The sequence below is a fragment of the Globicephala melas genome, chromosome 8, assembly GCF_963455315.2.
Source record: "Globicephala melas chromosome 8, mGloMel1.2, whole genome shotgun sequence".
NCBI classification, from domain to species: domain Eukaryota; kingdom Metazoa; phylum Chordata; class Mammalia; order Artiodactyla; family Delphinidae; genus Globicephala; species Globicephala melas.
Window position 1 is genome coordinate 6,517,150 of NC_083321.1, and position 22,801 is coordinate 6,539,950.

The window sequence follows — 22,801 nt, forward strand, 5'->3', positions numbered from 1 at the left end:
TCCCCTGCAGGGGGCGTGTGTTCGATCCCTGGTCAGGGAACTAGGATCCCACATGCCATGTGGCGCGACCAAAATAAATAAATAAATAAAATGTAAAAAATAAATAAAGTGAGAGACACGTTGCTGCCGCTTAACACTATATGTCACGAAGAAAGGGGAGCAATGTACGGTGTGCCTTTTGGATTTTGGAGCCAACGTAGGTCCCATTGGGGCAAACTGCTTTGACTCATTTTCTGGGTAACCTGTAAATCTGACAATGTTCGATCTGGATCTAAAAAAAGCTCTGCAAAAGTCCAGCCTGTGGTGCAAGCTGCCCTACCACTTGGGCAGGTGTCAGCCAAAGATGCCATGTGGCATATCTAGCAAGCCCCAATAGGAGGATCACAGCTAAGACCCATGGAATTTTTGTCATGCTGTCCTCTGCCAACGACTATTCTATCCTCTCAAAAGCAGCCTCTGGCTTGCCTCTGGGCCCTGGTGAACACTGAATGACTGATTTATGGAACACCTAGTGATTATCAGACCCAAATGTTCATCATAAACTGAGTGTTATCTGGCCCACAGAATCATGAAATTGGATTTTCACAGTTGTATCCCATTAGAAATTGAAGTGGTATATATGATACTGGGGAGAAGGTATAAATTAGCAGTTTGGGATTAACAAATACATGCTAGTACATATAAAAGAGGTAATCAACATGGACCTCCTGTATAGCAAGGGAGGTCTGATCCAGAAGACACAAATGAATTACATGAGCAGGTGCTTCAGCCTACCGTGATGTCTGTTTCTAATGCTTCATCTCCTTTCCCTCTGTTTACACTCAAAGGCTTCAAGGGGAAGAGGAAAAAGGACAGACCTGGTTTATGGAAGACTTTGCACAGTAAGCCAGCGACAGCCAGAAGTGGACAGTTGCTGCATGACAGCCCCATTCAGAGTTGGCCCTGAAAGACGGTGGTGAATAAAAATCCTCCCAGTAGGCAGAACTTCGGGCAATACATATATTATCCACTTTGTGTGGAAGGAAAGAGGGGCTAAGGTGCAGATTCATATGGGCTCTTGAGCAATATCTGATGGGCTGGTCATTTACAGAGACTTGGAAAGAACACAACTGGGAACTTGATTATATGATGGTCTAGGGAAGAGGTCTGTGGATGGCTTCTTAAAATGCTCACAAAATGGAAAGTTACTCATGTCCCATGTAAATGCAATGTAAGGTAGTCAGTGCAGGAGTCCTCACTAATTGGATGAGATGACCCATTCTATAGATTCAGCCAGCCTCTTTCCTCAACTAAATTGGTGCTTTCTCAATGGACCTATCACAAAGTGGGAAGCCACCAGATTTCTATTGTCTGTATAGGAGATGTCTGTATTCTTCGTTCAGGTTTTCACACAGTTTTCTTTTTTTGCGGACACAGTTTTTTTTTTAATTAAGAAAACATTTATTGTGGTAAAATATTCATTAACATAAAATTGGCCATTTTAACCATTTTCAATGTACAATTCAGGGGCACTGAGTACACTCACACTGTCGTGTAACACTCACCACGGTCCATCTCCAGAACTTTTCATCATGCCAAACTGAGACTCTGCACCCATTAAAAAATAACTTTCCATCATCCCCTTCCCACAGCCTCTGGTAACCGTTACGTAACCTTCTGTGTCTATAAATGTGCCTATTCTGGGTGCCTCATTTAAGTGGAACCATATGATATTTGTTCTTTTGTGCCTGGCTTATTTCACTTAGCATAGCGTCTTCAGGGTTCATCCATGTTGTGGTATGTTATCAGTAGTTCCTTCCTTTTAAGGCTCAGTAATATTCCATTTTATCTATGGACCACATTTGGCTTATCTCTCCACCTGTCCATGGACATTTGGGTTGTTTCCACCTCTTGGCTGTTGTGGATAATGCTGTTACAAACAGGGGTGTATGAATACCTGTTTGAATCCCTGCTTTCAATTCTTTTGGCACATACCCAGAAGTGGACTTGTTGGATCATAATCACAGGGGTTTTTTTGGTTTGGGGGAGTGGTTTGGCCATGCACGCCATACCACGTGGCTTGCAGGCTCTTAGTTCCTTGACCAGGGATGGAACCCACTCCCTCAGCAGTGAGAGTGTGGAGTCTTAACCACTGGACTGCCAGGGAATTCCCCATAATCACAGTTTTTTGTGTTTTTTTTATTAAAAAAAATTTTTTGGGGGCTGCATTGGGTCTTTGTTGCTGTGCGTGGGCTTTCTCTAGTCGCGGCGAGCAGGGGCTACTCTTCATTGTGGTGCGCGGGCTTCCCATTGCGGTGGTTTCTCTTGTTGCGGAGCATGGGCTCTAGGTGCGTGGGCTTCAGTAGTCGTGGCACGCAGGCTCAGTAGTTGTGGCGCACGGGCTTAGTTGCTCCATGGTATGTGGGATCTTCCCAGACCAGGGCTTGAGCTCGTGTTCCCTGTATTGGCAGGTGGATTCTTAACCACTGCACCACCAGGGAAGCCCACAGTTTTTTAAACATGCTCAAGTTAAGTCTTTGTTTCATCAAGTTAACCATTTTGCAGCATCATTCTTTTTTTCATCTCCAAGAGTTTGTGACGCCTGTTCCTCCCTGTTAGGAAAGTAGTGTACGTGGCAACAACAGGTTTTTGTTTGTTGGGTTTTGATTGGTTTTGTTTTTTTTCTTTTTCTTTTTTTTGATCACACCACGGGGCATTCAAGATCTTCCCCAACCAGGGATCGAACCTGAACCCCCGCCTGTAGTGGAAGCGTGAAGTCTTAACCACTGGACCGCTGGGGAAGTCCTGGTTTTGTTTTTTTATAACAGCAGTGAAAACTCTTATGGAGCCAACTTTTGATGGAAACACCATCAGTTCAAATGCCAAGACAGTTCTTCCAAGACAGACCTTCTGATTCTAGATATGAAGAAAACATTAATCATATCTTGGCTGTTTCTATGTAAAAGCTGTTTGCCGCAGAAAAAGAAAAGTCTTGATTACCAGCATCATTTACAAATCTTAGAAGTGGCATTTATCAGTGAAATCTGTTGACTCATCAGCCTGGATAAAGAATCTGTTAGTTTTCAGCTAATTACCAAGAAAAAAAAAGAGTTCTTCAGCATCACGTGACATCAGTACGTTGTGTTGCCACTCTCTCTGAGAGTAGAACACTTACACTCTTTTGTTGAGCATCTTGCGCTAACATGTCACTCATATAATTTTACATGCCAGCATTATTGGGTTCTTTTTCTGGACAATTGGTCTGTTACAAATAACTTGCTCTTTGAGCCTTTGTACTAAATGTAGCCTATAAAAGCTTTACCCTGTTTGTTTTGAGATACGATAGGTTAAAAATCAGCACATTTATTTGTCAAATGGCTGTAATTTGTAATTTAGTTCTCTTCAATTTTCCTGAAGCCATTGCTACACTTGTAAATTGTAATTCTTCATCGCTAACCCTACCAGATTTGTCCACAGTCCTAAGCTCCTCCTCTTTCACTTCACACCTGATGATAAAACAGCATCACATGGAATCGCTAGACACATTTGTAAAACACAAACACTAATAAGACATACAATAGAAGGGCATCATATATAACTAAACAGGAAACTTGCAACAAGATATGAAATCATGCTGAAATTCACTTCTAACCTGCATAATTCATGTTTTACAGTGCTCGCATCAACAGCAAAGTGGCAGGGAGGCCGCTACGTTAAGGCAAAAATGATTTCCTTAGAAGAAAAATTTCCTCTGATTTTCTATCACACCAGAGTGTTTGCGCCCCTAAGTCAGTCATCTGCGCCTAAGGGGAGGTGGAGGGAGGTAACCAGGAGGGCGAGGCTGAGGTCACCTTCTTTACCACCTCCTATCCGGGCAATACCATGTTCACACATGATCGACAGACTTCCTGATCTCACGCTGAAAACTGAGCAAGGCCCCACCCAATGAGCACTGCCGATGGGGCTGAACAACGTTTCACAAATGGTTTCCGAGGCTGCTCGATTACTGTCCATCACTGAAAGCGCTGGCATCACACAGCACATGAGTTTCGAAAATAATGCTGAGGGTTTTTTTTTCTCATCACAAGACGGAATCCGTAAACTAGAAAGATCTCAAGGCTAATTCCGTGGTTTTGCAGAACGCAGAAATCTCTGCCCTAGAATATCGATCCTGTCTGCTTGTTGATCCATGCTCTAGCCTATAGGAACGGTGGGAAACAGAGGTTCCTGGCCCAGTGCTTTAAATCCAAGACCCGGAAGTTCTCACATTACTTCTGCTCTCACCCTTTGGCCAAGCCTAGGTGCAAGGCACCCTGGGAAATGTCATCTCTAGCTGGGAGGCCACGTGCCAGGAAGAGGAGGAGAATGGATTTGTGGAACAATTAGTAGTCCTATCACAAACTTTTGCCTTGTCTGCTACTGGCGACAGACACTGAGCCCTTTGAGGGCTTTCATCACTGGGAACCTGATACCCAACGCTGCTATGGACTTGGCTGTGACCAAGCACTCAGGAAGCAGCTGTAGTCAAACGAGGGACCTGAAAGCTTCCAGAAGATTGAGCAGCTCATTTATACTCTTTGAGCCACAGTACCTTCCTCTGTAAACTGGGGGTAAATAATATCCATCCTGTGAGGTTATTGTGAGGATTATATTAAAAGTGCATACAAACCCATAGAATATACACCACTAAGAGTGACTCCTAATGTAAACTATGGAATCTGGAGGATGCTGCTGTGTCATTGTAGGTTCATCAATTGTAGTAAACGTACCACTTTGGTTGGAATGTTAATAATGTGGGAGACTATGCATGTGGTCGGGGCAAAGGCATATGGGAAATCGCTGTACCTTCCCCTCAATTTTCCTGTGAACCTTACATTGCTTTAAATGAAGTCTTGTGGGCTTCCCTGGTGGCGCAGTGGTTAGGAATCTGCCTGCCAATGCAGGAGACACGGGTTCGAGCCCTGGTCCGGGAAGATTCCACATGCCGTGGAGCAACTAAGCCCGTGCGCCACAACTACTGAGCCTGCTCTCTAGAGCCCACGTGCCACAACTACTGAACCCCGTGTGCCTAGAGCCCGTGCTCCTCAACAAGAGAAGCCACCGCAATGAGAAGCCCGCGCACCACAACGAAGAGTAGCCCCTGCTCGCCGCAACTAGAGAAAAGCCCGCGCACAGCAACAAAGACTCAACACAGCCATAAATAAATAAATAAATAGATTTAAAAAGAAAAAAGAGTTCTTAATGTAGGTCCTCAGTAAATAATGGCTGACGGTTTTATTTTAGTAATAACCCAAGAGAGGTATTTCCTCTTCATCCCTGTCAATGATGAAGGAGAGAATAACGATACTAATTAACATTTATTGTGCTGCAAGTATAAGTTTTACATATCTTAACTTTTTTGATCCTTTGAGGTAGGTGTTATTATCCCCATTTTACAGAGGAAGAAACTGAGGCATAGGAAGATTAAGCAGCTAGCCCACGGCCACACACCTACTTACAGTGGAGTTGGGCAGTTTGAACCTTAGAGCCAGTTGGTATCTAGGTACAACTGGGGACTAGACCATTTGGCTTCTTGAAGTTTTTTCCAGTAACAGAGCTAAACTTGCTAAAGCAACTGCTGGGGCCTATGGTGTCACCCCAGAATTCTCTGTCCAGCTTTCCCATTGACCTGCTGGGTCACCTTGGGCCAGTCCCTTCTCCTTTCTTGACCTCAGTTTCATCCTTTTACATTGAGGAGGTTAGACACACCCATCCTTGATTCTGGACTGTAGCCCAGGAGGAGGCATTTGGGAATTAGGTCTACTAAGGGGCCTGTTTGTGACATCATAGAGGGGAGAATTCCATGAGAAGTCAGGCTTTCCTAGCAGCCCCAGTGCCACGGCTTAGGCGAGAAAGGCAACCCAGGAAGGGCTCTTAGGCCCACACCTTGAGCTTTCCTCAACCCGGGGTTCACAGCATAGTCATGGATCAACCCTCGACGGCTGAAAAGGCTCAAAGTGAGGCAGACACTGATGACTCGCATGTGTTCTCTCACCCCAGTTCACCAACCACACACCACAGGCCAGGCCATGGTGGAGTCCACCGCCATCACCGAAGGGTGTCCCGTCCCCATGGTGAGTCCCACCATCATGGCATATCCCCTCATCGTGATGGATCTCAAGACTTCCATGACAATGCCTTCTCCCGCCATTCCCACCGCTTCCACCGCTCCTCATCCCTCTTCCCGGATACTTCCTGTGGCGCTTTCATCTCCCACCATTCCTATGGTGAGGACCACTGTGATGACGAGCACCACCACAGTAGCAGGAGACATCACGGGGGGCCCCACCAACAGAGGGAGTCCTACCACCACGGGAGACTCCAGCAGCACAGGGAGTCCCAGCACCATGGTGGGTTTCACCACCACAGTGAGGTTTCCCACCATAGTGGGCTTTATCACCAAGGTGTGCCTTACAACCATAGAGACTTCTCCCACTCTGGTAGCCCTGCCCAGTACAGTGAGGCCCATCACCATGGCGGGCACCACCATCATGAAGCCCATCACCACGGAAGGCCTGCCTCCATGGGGTCCTACCACCATGACGAGCACCAGCACAGAGAGCACCAGCACGGTGCACATCCTCGTGACTACCTCCACCGAGAGCACCGCTATGGGGAGTACCGTCGTGGTAGCTCCCAACTCTTGGGCCCACACACGTCCCACGGTGCGGCCTCAGCCTCCCTCGGCTCTGCCTGTTCTCGTCAAGTAACCCCCCAACCTAGCAAGCCAGACAGACAGAGCTCAGCCTTCAGCTTGGCTCGTTCCCTGAACACAGCGTACTCACACCCTGCCCAGACCTCCAGCAAAGTCCATCCTCGGGGCTCCTCCTCTAAAACCTCGGAAAGCTGGCCCGAAGAAGACGAGCAGATTCAGAAGCACAAAAGTGAGTCTTGGCTTGCCCCCCACCCCCCAACTCCAGCTGCCTGGCCCAGATTCCAGACCTGAGTCGGGCCCTGAACGTCCTTCCGCAGATCACGAGGCTTGCTCTCACCTGCAGGTGTATCCCATTGGCTATTCACTCGCCTGACTGTTCACCATCCAATCTTTTATTCCTGGGATTTGGCACTTCTCCAGACTGTCGGTTGTTGGTTCATGCAGTCACTGCTTTATTCATTCGCATGTTCACTTCTCGAACATTTCCTCTTCTCTAGTATGAAAGCTGGGGGTGATCACTTATACAGCCAATCCCAGACTACCCAGTGAGAGGGGTCTAGCATCCATATCAGAACATTTACCACCGTGGATTCTGTTTGTCCATGTTTTCCCCACTGAACTGTGAGCTTCTTGAGGCCAGAGGCTGGAACCAGTGCCTGAATGAGGGCCTGGTTAGAGGGCAGGGAGGGACTTTGGCTGTTAACATATGATCCCCCAAACTTGGCCCCTGGTAGTTCCATAAACACGGCATCAGCTTTACAAACAAGCAGTGAGGGATGAGTGTCTAATTGTTTGTGGGCAGAAAAGTCAGCCAACAGGGGTGACATTTCAGCAGAATCTTGGAGGGAGAGGGAGAGTTTACCAAGAGGATGGGGTGGCGAGGAGGATGCGGTCTTCCGTGTGTAAGTTGCCATGTGACTTAAAGAAAAGCATGGAGGTGTAGGAGCGTGAGCTCAAGCAGACCTCAAATCCCAAGCAAGCTGGCACCTGTCGGGGAAAGGGTCAAGCCTGCGGCTCCTATACCAGCGCAGGACTAGCATGGTGGCACCTGAGTGAGCTCATGGCAGGCAGGCCTGGGAGGGAGACCGGATCGCCGTGTCCCCTTCCCCCATGGGCTTGGCTTTCTGGCCCTTTCACAGCTGGCCGAGCCCCACGAACCCACAAGAAGCTGCACACTGTGGACCTCTTCTATTTGTTGTGGGAGAAATTAAGCCACCTCATGTGGGGCCTTTCGAGAATGCTCAGGAAACTGACTGACTCCTTGGCCTTTGAAGCCTTCGTCGTCTTCATCGTCTGCCTCAACACCATCATGCTCGTGGCCCAGACCTTCGCTGAAGTCGAGGTCCGGGGTGGTAAGAGCCAGGGAGCCCTGTTCACATGGAGAAGGCCACTGATGTTGTCCCAAGCCTCCCGTGGGCCGGATCAAGTGCCGGGGGATTTATATCGCTTATCCCATTTGATCCTCACCCTGGGAAGTAAGCGGCATTGCCCAGCAGTAGAGTGAGGCTCAGAGAGTTTTGCTGAAGTCAACCAGCCCGCCAGAGGCAGAAAAGCCCAATAAATTTGAGGTTTGCTGTTTTGGACTATAGCCACCAGGTGGCGCATCAGCTCTAAGTACGCTGCTTTGCGGGAAGGATGCCCAGAACCCAGGTCAGCTGCAAGGGCCAGGAGACTGTGCAAGCAGGAGGCCCTGGAGGGATGAGGGTGGGAAACCTGGGAAGATGGTCCCTAAAACCCTGGGGAGCAAAGTGAAGGTAAGGACCTGCCACAGGGCCCATAAACTAAGGAGAGAAGAAGAGTGATGTTTCTTGCAAGCTGTTTCAGGCTCCATTCTAAGCCCTTTACTCTGTGAAAAGCAATTTTTTTTTTTTTTTTTTTTTTGCCGTACGCGGGCCTCTCACTGTTGTGGTCTCTCCCGTTGCGGAGCACAGGCTCCAGACGCGCAGGCTCAGCGGCCATGGCTCACGGGCCCAGCCGCTCCGCAGCATGTGGGCTCTTCCCGGACCGGGGCACGAACCCGTGTCCCCTGCATCGGCAGGCGGACTCTCAGCCACTGTGCCACCAGGGAAGCCCGTGAAAAGCATTTAATGCTTGTGAAAATTCTATCAGGCAGACTGTTATTATCACCATTTTATAGGCAAGAAGAGTGAGTCACAGAGCAGTTAAAACACACAGCCATTGGGCAGAGTCAGCTTCTCCCTAAATGGCTGAGTGTGAGGTTCCAGTGGGGAGGAGGAAGGAGAGGCTGGGTTGCTGGGGAGACCCCTGAGTGAGACCCCCCTCCCCCGTGTCCCCCACAGAGTGGTACTTCATGGCCTTGGACTCCATCTTCCTCTGCATCTACGTGGTGGAAGCTGTGCTCAAAATCATTGCTCTGGGCCTCAAGTATTTTTTGGACCCCTGGAACAACCTGGGTGGGTAGGGATGGGGCGTGTGTGTGTGTGTGCGTGTAGTGGGAGCCCCTGAACTGCCCAGGGGCGACAGGAGCGGGGGTGTTGGCACTGGGAGGTCTGTGAGCCTGGGCAGGAGCCCATTACACCCAGGTGCCCCTGTTTCTGTAGATTTCTTCATCATGATCATGGCTGTGCTGGAGTTCATGCTCATGCAGATCAACTCTTCCTCCATGCGCGTGGTCTACAACCAAAGCATCTTCCGCATCTTCAAGGTCTTCAAGAGCCTGCGAGCCTTGCGAGCTATCCGGGTCCTGCGGAGGCTCAGGTCAGCGGACCCACAGCTGCCCACAAGGAGGCTGCAGACTCCAGCCTGCTTTTCCTGCCATCCACTAGGATCAATCTCTTTATTTTCCAGAGAGGGTCTGGGACACCCCCCGCCCCAAGTCACTAGCAAATCAGGGAACTCCCACCCCTGTAACCAGCAGTCTGAAAGCTGTAATCAGCTCCAACTGCTAGACACTGATCCCCACCCCACTGACTCAGCCTCTCTCTCAACCTCTGCCCACAGCTTCCTGACCAGCCTCCAGGAAGTGACTGGGACCCTGGCCCAGTCCTTGCCGTCCATCACCGCCATCCTCATCCTCATGTTCACCTGTCTCTGTATCCTGTGCCACGGGGGCTGGGGTGGGAGAGTGAGATGTTGCAATGGATGGAGTTGGGGGGAGAGACCAGGAACTGGGGGTGGCAGGGAGAGAGGAAGAAGGGGAGAGAGGACCCTGTGAGCCTGGTTTGGTCCTCAACAGCCAGTCCTGTTCTCTGTGGTGTTCCGGGCACTGTTCCGCTACTCTGACCCCAAGCGCTTCCAGAACATCTTCACCACCATCTTCACCCTCTTCACCTTGCTCACCCTGGACGACTGGTCCCTCATCTACCTGGACAGCCGAGCCCAGGGTAGGGCAGGCCTCAGGCTGGGTGGAGGGCAGGGGCTGGCTGAGTGGGCAGACCCTGAGGGCTCAGTTACCCCATCTGAAAAGTGGGGCTTCTGAGTCTTGCTGGCAGGGGTGTGGTGAGGACCGGCAAGGAACTCACAGCTCGAACGACCCCCTCTCTCCCAGGCGCCTGGTACATCATCCCCATTCTCATGATATATATCATCATCCAGTACTTCATCTTCCTCAAGTGAGGCCCCCACGCCTGTGCTCCCCAGCTTCACTTCCCCCAGCCTAACCCCGGGGCATCCCCTCCCCTCCCCTCTCACCATGGCTCTGCCACGATGAACCCAGAGGAGGGTTCAGGGCCTCCCCTCCAGCCTCCTCCTGTCTCCCGCCCCAGCCTGGTGATTGCCGTCCTGGTGGATAACTTCCAGATGGCCCTGCTCAAAGGCCTGGAGAAAGTGAAGCAGGAGGTAGTGAGGGAGTGGGGCAGGGGGACGAATCAGGAACACACGGGGAGGGGGACACATAAGCTGGAGGGAAGGAAGGAAGGTGCTCCAGGGATGGGCAGACATGGGACGCTGGCAGAACTGAGGCCTCTTCTTCGCAGAAGGCCTCCCAGATCCATGAGAAGCTACTGGATGACTCACTGACAGAGCTCATGGAAGCAGGTACCAGCAGCCTGCTTCTTTCCAGGCAGGCACAGAGCTCCAGGCTCAGCCTTATTTATTTATCTACCTATCTACCTATTTATTTATTTATTTTTGGCCATGCTGCGCGGCTAGAGGGATCTTAGTTCCCCAACCAGGGGTCAAACTCAGGTCCCGGCAGTGAAAGCGCCAAGTCCTAACCACTGGACCTACTGCCAGGGAATTCCCGATGCCCAGGTTTAGAGTCTTAGAACCTGACACTCAGGAGAACTTTCAGAGCTTAGAACTTCGGTCCAAAAAGCTCCAGGACTAACCGTCAACAACCAATTAAACTGATAGTCAATTCTTGAAAGACCCATTTGCAAAACAACTAATTAGCCAAATTATGATTCACCAAACGTTCGTTTCTGTTAATAACTTACAAAGTTTGTAGCAGTTGGTCTTATATGAGGTGGCTTCAACTGTTTTTGAGGCTTTTGTCAAGGTGTTATACCCACTTGTCCAGAGTCACTCAAAGTGTCTATAAAAATTGAGTCTATAAAAATGAAGTTTTCTGTACATGTTCATCTTTACACACCTGACTTCCTGGGTAAATAGATTTTGAGCCAATTGCTTTGCCTCCTGCTTAAAGACCTTCAGAACTTTAGAATCTGAGCTCCAGAATCCCAGGATCATCAACACCAGAGGACTAAGGGCCCTCAGGGGTCACCTGGACCCCCACCTGCCCGCTCCATCATGAACACTCAGTGCAGAAAAGCTTAAGCAAAAAGAGGAATTAACTGTCTTAAATTATTAGCAACTTGAGAGTTCATGGGCTTTCAGGAACGGCTGGATCCAGGACCCAATGATGGTTGAGATTTGGTCTCCTTCCAGTTCTCTGCGCTGTGGCTCTCTGTGTGGTTTTGTGCTTAGGTTGCTCTTCCTTTGCGGTGGGAAAGTGACCACCTGCAACTCTAGTCCCAAATCCCCACAGTTTAAGTATCCCAAGCTCTCCCAGCAGGGGTCCCCTTCTCCCAACGGTTCGAACAACATCCCAGAAATGAATCTCCTTGGCTCAGGTTGGTCACCTGCCTATTTCTGAACCAATCGCTACGGCTGAAAGGATAGGCTATTCTGCTTGGCCAGGCTTGAGTCATATGTCCTTAGAGCTGGGGGGTGGGGTCAACCCCAGCTAGGCAACGTGCACCAAAAGGGGTGGGAGTGGTTCCCCAGGAAAATTGGGAAACTTTTACCAGAAGAAGAGGGAACGCATGCTGGATGGGCAAACAAACAAAACACACTCCATGCCCGGAGAAACAATCTCTTTGGGGTCATCCTGGACAAAAACCCCTTTAGCTCCTGTTTGACTATCTCCATGACACACGGGGTTTCCTCCACCTTCTCTCAATCCAGGCAGCGTCTTGACCTCCCCCTTCTTTCCCTACATGCAGAGCCTGAAGAGGTGATAAGTGGACACACTATACAGAAGCAGCTCATTGAGAAAAAATTTGGAGGCATGACTGAGAAGTAAGGAGATGCAAAGGGAGGGGAGGCCTCAGGTCTAAGGGGAGAGGTCCGGGGGCCAGACCGGTGGACCGCCGTGGGAAAGGGGCATTGCCCGCCTCTCTGGAAGGGCGGTAGAGCCCTAAGGCTTATGTAGAGCCTGTGGGTGGGATGTGGAGGCCTTGAGTGGCTTCTGCTCACTCAGAGTCACCTGGTACCACCAAGAGAATCCCACCAGCAGCACCTGAAGGGCCACGAGAGCCCCTCTGAGGCCGAGGGCCCAGGGCAGGGGCAGCGGACAGAGGCTGCAGGAGCAGGGGTTCTGCTCATCTTTTTGCTCCAGAAGCATCCCTGATCCTTGCTCTGGGCCAGGTTCTGCGAGGACTCCAGAGGCCCAAAGCGGACACAGACTAGCACCTGCCCGTGAGGGCCCCCTCTAAAGACCTTGGCGGGGCCACGTAGGGTGGGTGGACTCCAGCCGGCTTCAGGGATGGGGAGGGTGGGTCGGGAAACAGCTTGGTAAAGGCCTGGGAGGCAGATGTCAACGCGAGTGGCCGGCTGGGCCAGGACAGCTGGGGACTAGTGGCTGTGCTCATGGCCAGGGGTCCTTGGCACAGACTCCTGCGCCCTGGCTCTCAGGCCTGGCTCCCCAGAGAACCAGCCTGACTGCTGGCACCTTCCAGGCTCTTCTTGGCCACCGACAGAGCTTGAGCGCCAAGCCCTCCATGATCACGGCCCCACCCCACACCTCCAACACATCCTGGCTTTATGTACAGCACAGCACAGCACATACTTCTCCACCTTCAGGCCTTTGCCCACACTGTTCTCTCTGCCTGGAATGTTCTCTGGCTGCCAACACCAGGCTCAGGTGATCAAGAGCCGGAAAAGCTGAGGTCCAATCCTGCTCGTTTCATCTCCCGGCTGCCCTCCCGGCCGCCCTCCCGGCTGCCCTCCACGTTCCAGATCCTGGTACCTTTGCCTGGGCTCCTCTGTGATGCTTTCCCTGGGGGTTTCTCGGCCTCCAAACTCTTCTCCACTGGCCCACCTCCACCTCCACTGAGAGTGGTCTTGTTTTTGTTGTTTAGTTTGTTTGTTTGAATCTTTTTTTTCTTCCTTCCTTTTTCTTTTTAATGATTTAGAGACTGATCTTTGTTAAAAGTAGTTTTGGCTTTCCCTGCCTTCCCCGAGTTTACAGCCCTACAAGGCCTCCTGTCTCCCTTAGCTTAAGGTCCGGGCGCCCTGCTTTGACCTCCCCTGGATGTCTCCACCTTGAATTCATCCGTCCCGAGGCGCACTCCGGCCCCCAGTACACTCCCTGCTGCTCACAGACCTTGGCGCACCAGAAACTGGGTCTGAGCTCAGCAAACCCTCAAGTGTCTTTCAAGCTCAGCTCAGTGACGCTTCCTCCAGAAGCCTTTCCTGATCCCCAGTACTTGGGTGAGGTTTTCCTCCTCTGGGCCCCTCGATGCCCTCTGTTTATACTTATCACAAGTGTAAACACCCTTGGTTTGCTTTCCTGGCTCTGCCACAGACTGAGCTTCTTAAGGGCAGCGGCTGTTTCTTATTTGTTTCTATGTCCTTGGAGCACCGTGCAGTGTTCATTGATTTCAGGGTTATATGATGGCTGGATTGATAAGACAGGCTGGCAGTGAAGGAGTTAATGAATGGGTAGTGGGTGGGGCTGGGGGTTTAGGTGGATGGCTGACTGTGAAGGGGTGGGGGGCGGGGCCGGGGAAGAGCAGGTGGATGGAGGGATAGGTGAGTGAGGGAAAGGGCGGGGTGGCCCCATGGGTGAGGAATGGCTAGATAGACGGGCGGGGATGCGCGTAGGTGGTTGAGCGGGTGCAGGAGTCAGCATGGGGTAGCTTGGACACATGGAGGCATGGGCGGTTTGGAGGTGAACAGTTTAATCGTCAGAACCCTCTATGGTACCGGCAGCTGGTGGCAGCAGGGGCGCGGATATGTGGAAAAGGAAATATACCGTGGAGGGCCACACACAGAGAAGTGGCGCCCGTGGCTGGAAATGGAGGCATGGGGTGCTGTGAGTGGGGGGAGAAGGGGGCTCTGGGGGCTGAGATGGCCCAGCCTTGCCTCCCCCCTGCCCCCTCCCACTTCCCCCCTCGCCCCCCCCCCAACCCCGTGCCCTCAGGCAGCGGGAGCTCCTGTTCCACTTCCTGCAGCTGGTGTCCGGGGTGGAGCATTACCAGCAGAAATTCCGCTCCCAGGCAGCTGTCATCGATGAGATTGTGGACACCACGTTTGAGGTGAACCAGGCAGGACCTGGGAGGAGCCAGATGGAGGGGGAGGGCACTGGAAGGCCGGGCCTCGGGGGCTTTGCCTGGAAGCCGCCCTGAGGAACAGTGGTGTGGGCCTCTGGGAGGCAGAGGGCTGGCGCCATCACCTGTCACCCACCCCGCAGGCTGGAGAGGAGGACTTCAGGAAGTGATCCCCAGAGTGGCAGCCCGAGTCCAGGCTTCAGCCTCTGGCAGGCTCTCCCCCGGGTCGGGCCAAGTCCCCATCTCTGCTGGAAAGATCACTGGGCCTGCAGGGCTGGGCCCCAACAGAGCTTTAAAACCCCAGGTGGCTCCGTGTCCTCCCTGGCTGGGCCCGAGCCGCAAGGGAACCTGTGGGCCTGCACGCACGTGCATCCTCGAGCATGTGTGTGCGAGTGTTTCAGGTGAAAGGCTCTGTCCTTGGATCCCTCCCTGCCCCACTGGGGCCTGGCATCCTGGCCTGGCAGGGCCTTAACAGCAGCCAGCGGGGTGACGTGGCATGTGGGCCAGGCTCAGTGCTGGAGGGAGAGGGAGCGGTCACCCTGCTTTGGGGAGGGAGGCCCGTCTGGCCCAGGAGACAGGAGAACAAGAACAGGACGGTTGTCAGGGCCCGAGGGACCAGGATGCTCCAGAAACGAGGTCTCAGAGCCCAGGGCTACCGGCACCGTCAGCATCCAGCAGAAGGGCGCCAGCTCGATGCGGGCAGCCTGAGCTCGGAAGGCAGAGGCCATCGCCATGCCCTGCCCTGCCTGGGGTCAGGCTAAAGAGCCTCAGTGAGGGGAGGGAGGGTGGAGGCTGCTCAAGTCCTTGTGGCCTCGGGGTGGGGGGCCGGGTGTGTGTTGAGTGGACAAGCCTCTGTTAGAGGGAAGCAAGGGATGAGTTCCCCTGCTTTTAGCCTGAGCCTGGGCAGGATGCCCAAGACGGCGGCGGGGCACTGAGCACTAAGTCAAGCCCAGCCAGAGGGAGGGAGGCCTCCCACCAGATGGGGAGTGAAGCTGGCAGAGTGAAGCTGGAGGGGATCGGGACGGAACGCAGGAGTGGGAGCTGAGAGGTGACAGACAGTTTTGCCAGCCACCCCCCTACCTCCAGTGCGGACCAGACAGTGGTGACGTCTACGGGCCCCCGGACAGAAGCAGCGCGTCTCCTCCCTGGCCCGGCCGAGGGTGCGGGCTGGCCCAGGGCCCGGGCATTGACTGTGCGGAGGAAATGCCATCTGGGATTTGGGCACAGATTCCGGGGGTGGAGAGGCCACCCGGCCTCATCTCACCCCACCACCTCACACACTGATTCAACAAGCATTTCCTGCCACTTCTCACCCCGTGGCAGCCACTCAGGAGGCTCCTGCTGGGTGGCACATGGGAGCTCTTCCAGCGGCTGCCCCACCGCAGGCCCCCGGGCTGTCTGCGAGGCCATATCCGACAGGCTTGAGCCGCTGGGAGGCTGGAAGTTTTCCCTCCATCCCTCATTCCTGTCACACTCAGCCCCTCAAGCTTCCAGGTGGGAATCAGTTCATTTGCCATCTCCCCATCGCCACCCCATATGGCCTCCCAGGGCTCTAGAGGGCAGGGCCTGGGAGCTGGGGCTGTTCCTCAGTAAGTGCCAGCATTGGCAGGGAGCCAGGCAGGCACGAGGCCTGGCCGGCCGGGCCCTAGGGTGCTCTCCACAGCCACCCTGTCCAGCCGCCTGGGCCTAGGGGTACCCACACCTCGTGCTCCCACAGGATCTGCTTCCTGCCCATCCTGTCTCAGGCGTGGGTGTGTGTCTGTGCATCTGAGGAACAGCTCCGGCTGGGGCAGGTGTGTACCTGGGGCTGTGTGTTTTGGGGTGTATTCTCCAGGTTATCCTCGGGATGGGGGTATTGCTTCTGTGTATGTGTGTTTCCGGTTTGCTAGGTTATGTGTGTCTTTTTCTGGGTATATGTGTGGTGTCTGGGAGCAATCTGAGGGTGCATGGTGGGTTTATGTGTCTGTCTGGTGTCTTGCGAAGTTCTGGATGTGTGTGTGTGCATGTGTAGTGAGCGTTAATTCCAGCCACAAATTCAGGTGCGCAAAAAATGTTCCATCTCTTCTTTAAATGACATTGAATTGCATCTGTCCCCTTATCCCTCCTACGGACAGTGGATTTGACCTCGGTCCCCTTCGCGCTCCCTGCCAGCCCCTTGCAGGCGTCTTGCTCAGGACAAAGCACTGGGGAGTCCTTCCGGCATGTGGTCCACAGGGTCCAGCCTCGTGGTCTCTTGCCCTGCAGGGGCTCTGCCATGTCTGGGCCACATGCTGGTATAAGAATCTCACAGGCTGAGAGCTCAGTGCACTGGGGCCAGGCTGGCTAAAACTCTCACGCGCCACTCTGAGTCGTCCTGGCAACTGAGAGGAAGCAGAACTCAGGTGCGGCTCAGAGCCTTCACTGGCTCCCGTCCCTTTCCAGTCTTGGGGCATCATCCCTCTCCTGTGACTTTGTCTCCGAACCCATAACTCTGCCAATATTGGGAGTCTCTAGAGTTTCGTTCCTCTACGTCTGTGATGCTGGGGTGTTCGGGGGACCCCAAATTTGGGAGCTGAACTTTGCACCCTTAGCACCGTCTGGGCTGAGACAGCAGAAGCTCAGCTGTGGGTGGTGTGGGCACCCTGTCAGGGGGGTGTTGGGAGCTGGAGGGGGGTGTTGGGAGCTGAAGGGGGGTGTTGGGAGCTGCCGAGAGTGGGACTGGGGAACAGGAGAGGGAGGAAGAGTGAGGCACTCAGAAGAGACCAATGCAAGAAGCAGTGCTAGCAATTTATGGCTACATATATGGTCCAGGAACCTGACATGCCCTCCACCGACGCGCTCACTCCTGCCCAGACCCGCCCGCTCCCTCCCTCACCCAAGCCCACAGGGGTCTACTACAGGGTCACACAGTCGTGCTTTAGAAGTTGGAAGGAGTTCTGCCAGGGAACCGTAAGGATCTCAAAGTCACAGAGCAGCTTCTGCAAATAGATCATGAGGAAAGAAGGAGGGGTGAGCCCAGGCCCCAGGCCGCCTGCTGCCCACAGTCAGCCCTGTGCCTGCGGTGCTCCAGGATGCAAGGAGGAACATCAAGTTAGATACCAGGACCAGAGCCCAGATCTTTCCAGCCCAGCCCCTCACTCCAGGGGGAGCCCCAGTCTGCTCCTCTCTGCACCTCACACTGCTCTCAAGGCTGAGTCATCCAGGAGGCAGGGACAGGGCCAGCCAGACCGATTCGAGCTGTACAACCCGAGGGCCCGGCCGCTGGCCACTGGGTGAGCTGATGCCTGGCTGGGGGCAGGGCTGTTACCTCCTGCTGCACCCCTGCGGCCAGGGGGCAGGTGGTGAGGTCTATGTGGTCTCCAGCCATGGCATTCTTCCGACAGGCCGTGCTCCCCATCTCCACGGTCAGGTAGTACTTGATGCCCGCCACCAACTGAGGCAGAGGTGGGGGCAGGTCAGGGGTGCCGGGGGACAACCTTTGACCTGGACCTCTCACCTCCCTCCATTTGCTCCCATCTCCCATTACCTTCCCTAGGACATATCCGGCACACTGCCTTTGGGATTCAGGTCTGGGAGGAGGGGACAGGAAGGATGGGGAGGGGGCGGCAGGCAGTTCTGGTGGGGAGCCCTGGGGAGAGGGGCAGAGACTGGGCCACGCAGGAGGCTGAGACCCAAGTCCACACAACTGCCCCATCTCCCTCTCCCCCCCCTCCCCAACTCGCCCATCCCGGCAGGGACTAGTGTGAGGCTAGTGAGGTAGCCATGCAAATTCAGGGTTGGATCTTATTCGAAATTTAGATATTCTGTTCCGCAAGAAGTTTTGGCATTAATTGGATTTTGAAAAATATGTTGTATTAAAATGCCATGCTGATTACTCTTGTGTCGCCCCCTCCATCTGCTGCCCGGCTGGGGTCGCGCTCGCCTCCCACGGCCCGGCCCCGCCCCGCCCCGCCGGCCGGGCGCACCTGGCTCTGCGCCCGGAGGATGGTGGTGTCGCGGAAGTAGTAGACGCTGTTGCTGCCCATGTTGTAGCTGGCCATGGCCGCCTGCGTCGCCTTCCGCACCTGCGGATCGTTGGGCGACAGGTCCTGCCGCTCTCCGACCTCGCGATCCCCCGGCCGGGCCCGGGCGTCGCGGGGCAGCGCCAGGAGGCAGAGCGCGAGCAGGGCCAGGCCCAGCGGCAGCAGAAGGCTCGGACGCGCCATGGTTGCCGGCGTCGGTGTCCAGCCGCGGGCCCGCGCCGCTTTTACGGGCTGCGCGGCCCCGCCCGGCCCCGCCCGCCGCGTGCCTCCACCGGCGGGGAGGGATCGCCGGGCCTGGGCAAGGCCGCCTTCCGGGCGCCGAGGGGGACAGCGGACAGCCCCGAGCACACCTGTGTATCACGACGCTGCGTGCCCTCCAGGCACACCTAGTCCGGTGAGGGCAAGGGCAAGGACAGCCCCCAGCAACAAGTGCCACCAGTGGGACAGTTCACAGAGGCCCATCACGTGTGAAATACCAACAACAGCTACCAGCAAGCTCTTAACTGTCTCCACTGTGTAGCCTTGGAGAAGTTACTTAACTCTCACGGCCTCAATTTCCGCCTCTGTGAAACGGGTTGCTGTGAGGATTCAATAAGTAAAGGGCTTAGGGGAGGCCAGGAGCTGTATAAACAGCAGGTAAGTAGGAGATGTTACTGCGCCGAGCGGGGCAATGTTTAACCTTCACAACCAGCATGATGTGGGGATCAGTAATGTTTCCACTTTACAGAGGAGTGAACAGGAGAAAGAGGGAACGACTGATTTTGCCCAAGGACACCGACTGGCAAAGAGTAAACGGTGACACTGGCTTTTGAGCCCCAGCAGTCTAAGCCAAATCTGTGCTCTCAAGCCAGACTGAACCCAAAGAATGAGAACTGGCCAGAAGGAGGTGTGTGGGTGGTCCCAGCTCTGCCGTTTACTGCCGGGGGGGCTTCCAGCAAGTCCCTGGACCTCTGGGAGCCTCAGTGTCCTCATCTGAAGAAATGTGACAACTCTTGTCTTCTAAGGTTGTGCTGACAATAATGGCCTGAGACTGGGTCACCCATAGGTAAACTGGGCCTGTGCTGGAGGTACCAGCAATACAGGGCTATGATGTTTTTTGGAATAATCTGACAATCTATAAAAAACAGCATTGAAGTAGTCAACACGGGAAAAGTGTGGCTTTTGTTGGGATGTTTTAGAATTAGTATTTTAGAGTTCAGGGTCGTTTGTACTTTTAATCACTTGTTGCCAGGGGGAGGTGGGGCTTTTTGCTCCAGGGACACAAAGATCTTATTAGTGCTTAGGGCCTCCAAGGATCTTACCTGGGGTTTGGGACAGGCTGTGGTTTTCAGTACCCAACAAAGTGTTGGTGCTTAATAAGTGGTAGCTATGATTGTGATGAATATTATGAGAAAGCATCCAGCATGCCCCCCGGCACCCCCACCAATTCTCGGCCTCTCAGAATCCCAGGGCCAGGAAAGGCACTGATTTCTCCCAGGGAGACCAGGACCAGTGTGGTCACTGCCCAGTCCAGCTACTACCCCACCCCCTCAGCCCAGCTGTGAAAAACAACCTTTGGATGCCAAGGGACAGTCTCAAGTTTGTTGTGGGCTCAGGTGTCTGCCTTAAAGGGACAGACCCATTTGTGTGAGAGCTGGCAAGAGCTTGGCTTGATGAGGAGGCCAAGGTCAGGCAGGAGCCCAACCCGAGAGAAGCTGGGAGTGGGGGAGTAAGAGGCCCAAGCCCGCAGCCCAGGGGAGAGGTGGAGAGGTAGCCCCAGGGGGCCAGGAGTCTCCTTGGGTTCTCCCGGATCTGCTCTCCTGTTACTTGGAACTCAGCTGTGGCCACACTTAAACTCCAACAGCTCCCTGGGAAATAAGCCAAGGCCCAGTCTCTGACTCACCAAGGGCCAGTGGGTCCCCAGCTCACTTGCCCCTACTCTACCTGTTATTCCTTTGTGCTGACACCAGCAAATCTTTTGCATGCCAACCTAACAATTTTCAAAGACTTTTCACCCACTGGTCTGTTCTCGTAAGCACCCTGAGTAAGCATCATCCTCATTTTGCAGATGAAGAAAGTTAATCAGAGAGGTCAGGACACTTGTCTAAGGTCACTCACTCAGCTAGAAGTGGTGTCCTGGTGAGAAAAGGGGGATGGGGAAGGGAAATTAACAATTATCGGGCTCCTGATATGAGCCGGGCCTTGCACCAGGGACTCAACATATGTTCTCTCATCCTCATAACAGCTCTGCAGAAGCAGTGATTATTACTTTTTACAAGGAGGAAATGCAGGGTCAAAGGGGAAGGGTCAGGGGTGGGCGCTGGGGGGCAACCATGTGCCAGCATCCTAGTGTGTGAGTTCTGGACCACTCCACAGGGATATGAGGTCTGCTGTGCAGAGGGAGGCTCCCTGGGGGTGCGGGTGCCCCGGGAAGGGTTTTCCCAGGGCTGGGTCTCATCTGGAAAAGAGTCTTAGCCTGGACTCCATTCATGCTTAGTCTGGACCACTCTGGCTTCCAGAAGGAGGCCTGGGCCAGGTTTGAGCTCGGATGGGCCATCCCCACTGGCCACAGGACACGGCTTTCAGTTTTGCTGTGACCCAGACATCCCAACCCGGGTTGCCCACGGCACCCCTCTCTTGTCCCTGGCTGATGGGTCTTGCTGGCCAGGGTGGGCCCTCGATATCCCCTTCACCCCAGGATCATGTTACCCCGGGCCTTCACGCTGCTCCCAGAACCCTCTTCCTTGAACCTTAAGCTGGGCCGCAGTTATTCCCTGCCCAGGGCTCGTCTCCCCTTTCCTGATGGATCATGTCCTGGAAAAGGGGCTGTGTGGCAAGGAAAGCTGCGATCCGACCGTGATTAAAGCTGCCCTCTGGGGAGGAGCTCTCCCAAGTGCCCCGGGTTTTGCGTTCATTAGCTGGTTGAATCGTCACAAACCTGCACCAGCTGACAGACGAGGAGACTGAGGCTCAAAGCAGTGAAGCAACTTGTTCCAGGTCGCACGGAAGGAACTGAGCACAGAGCCAGGCCTGGTGGGCTCTTTCAAGCTACCATCCTTCAAGGCCAGAAGTGACAGTAGAGAGAGCCCTGGGTCCCTGCAGAGAGGAGGCAACATGGAAGGGGGGTGCATGTACTTCACACCTTCTGGGCACGTACTTCACACGTACGCGTGTGACGGTCACGAGCACGTACTTCACACCTTCTGGGCTGCTACTGGGGCAGGTGGCAAGGTGAGTCTTGGGCTTGGGTTTGCCCTGTAGCCTCTCCCTACTTCCTCCCCAGGGGCAGCAGGACCCCTTCAGGACCCCGGAGTTCATGGGTTGGGTCCACCTCAAGCTTTGGGGCAGATCTGAGAACTCGTGATAGACTGGTTCAGGGCGTCAAGCTCTGGCTCGGGTGCAGCAGGGAGAAGGAAAACTGGGTCAATATTTGCTGATTTCCAGGCCCACCCATGTCTCCGGCCAGGCACATCCTGTCAGGCAGTGCGGGCTGACATCTAGATAACCCACCTCCTACCCATCCCCACCCAGGTCTGCTTTCTCCAACGTTCCAGGCCTCGTTCCCTTTGTCCTGCTGGCCGAGGTGGGGCTGGGTCTCTGAGAGGCTGCTGTCACAAGGAACATTCCAGATGCCATTGGTCTCCTACAGCTCCAGGACTGATGCGGGAAGTTGGGTGCGACGCACGAAGAAGACCAGATTGAGGGTTCGGGGCCCACCAACCTGTCACAGATACTGCCTGGGCCCGAGGGTGAGGTGAGAAGGCAGGCTTCAGCCCCCTCACAGACAAAGGCTGTGCATGAGGCAGGGAAGCCTGTCCCACAGGGCTCCGCTGGGCGGCCCCCAGCAACCAGCAGGGACAGGAGCCACAGGAAGGGTGTCGTGGAAGAGGAGGGAGTCTCCATTACCTCACAGAGTGCCAGTGACCATGTGGCAGTACCAAGGCTGAGCAGGGAGAGGCTGTGGCCCTGCCCAGCCCCTGCCTAAGCACACCAGGCCTGTGTGACAGCATCACAGCACATGGGTCAAGGCTGAGGGGACTCCAAGGTGACCCTGGACCCAACGAGAGTAACATCAGAAACACAGTATGGCCTGAAACTCCAGGGACAGCCCACATTACCACCTCAGTCTGGTCTTCAGACTGGCACCCTCCCAGGCAGCAGCCTGTTAACACAAGCTGGGCCCAGGTCCGGCCACCTGGTGACCTTCCATGGGGGCTTCTCACACTTCCCAGACCCAAACTTGCACTGAACCTTCATCTCTACTAATAACCATCATACTTTCTGAGTAATCACCTACTTGCTCTATCCTCAGGTCTTTTTGGTTTCCCTTTTATCTTTCTTCTACTGCTCTGAGACGTAGCTAATGTGCAGAGAAGTACACAGAACGTATCTGATCACCACCACACAGGTCAAAA

The 22,801-nt window shown here is 54.0% G+C and overlaps 2 protein-coding genes across 2 annotated transcripts; one reads left to right on the plus strand and one right to left on the minus strand.

Annotated features, from left to right (window-relative positions):
- Window positions 1-5,941: 5,941 nt before the first annotated feature.
- CATSPER1 (cation channel sperm associated 1) lies at window positions 5,942-14,576 on the plus strand. The gene is made up of 14 exons (XM_030834025.2): window positions 5,942-6,368; window positions 6,463-6,636; window positions 6,795-6,902; window positions 7,813-8,025; window positions 8,974-9,087; window positions 9,235-9,391; window positions 9,635-9,726; window positions 9,874-10,017; window positions 10,182-10,245; window positions 10,399-10,471; window positions 10,609-10,669; window positions 12,079-12,154; window positions 14,280-14,394; window positions 14,550-14,576. Exons 1-14 carry the CDS (start codon window positions 5,942-5,944, stop codon window positions 14,574-14,576), a joined length of 1,845 nt encoding a protein of 614 aa, XP_030689885.1.
- Window positions 14,577-17,208: 2,632 nt separating this feature from the next.
- Window positions 17,209-18,769, minus strand: CST6 (cystatin E/M). Its single transcript, XM_030833547.3, has 3 exons — window positions 18,351-18,769; window positions 17,693-17,818; window positions 17,209-17,363 (listed from the first exon to the last, which is right to left on the minus strand). The coding sequence occupies exons 1-3, from the start codon at window positions 18,588-18,590 to the stop codon at window positions 17,280-17,282; spliced, it is 450 nt and encodes a 149-aa protein (XP_030689407.1). The 5' UTR covers window positions 18,591-18,769; the 3' UTR covers window positions 17,209-17,279.
- Window positions 18,770-22,801: the final 4,032 nt, after the last annotated feature.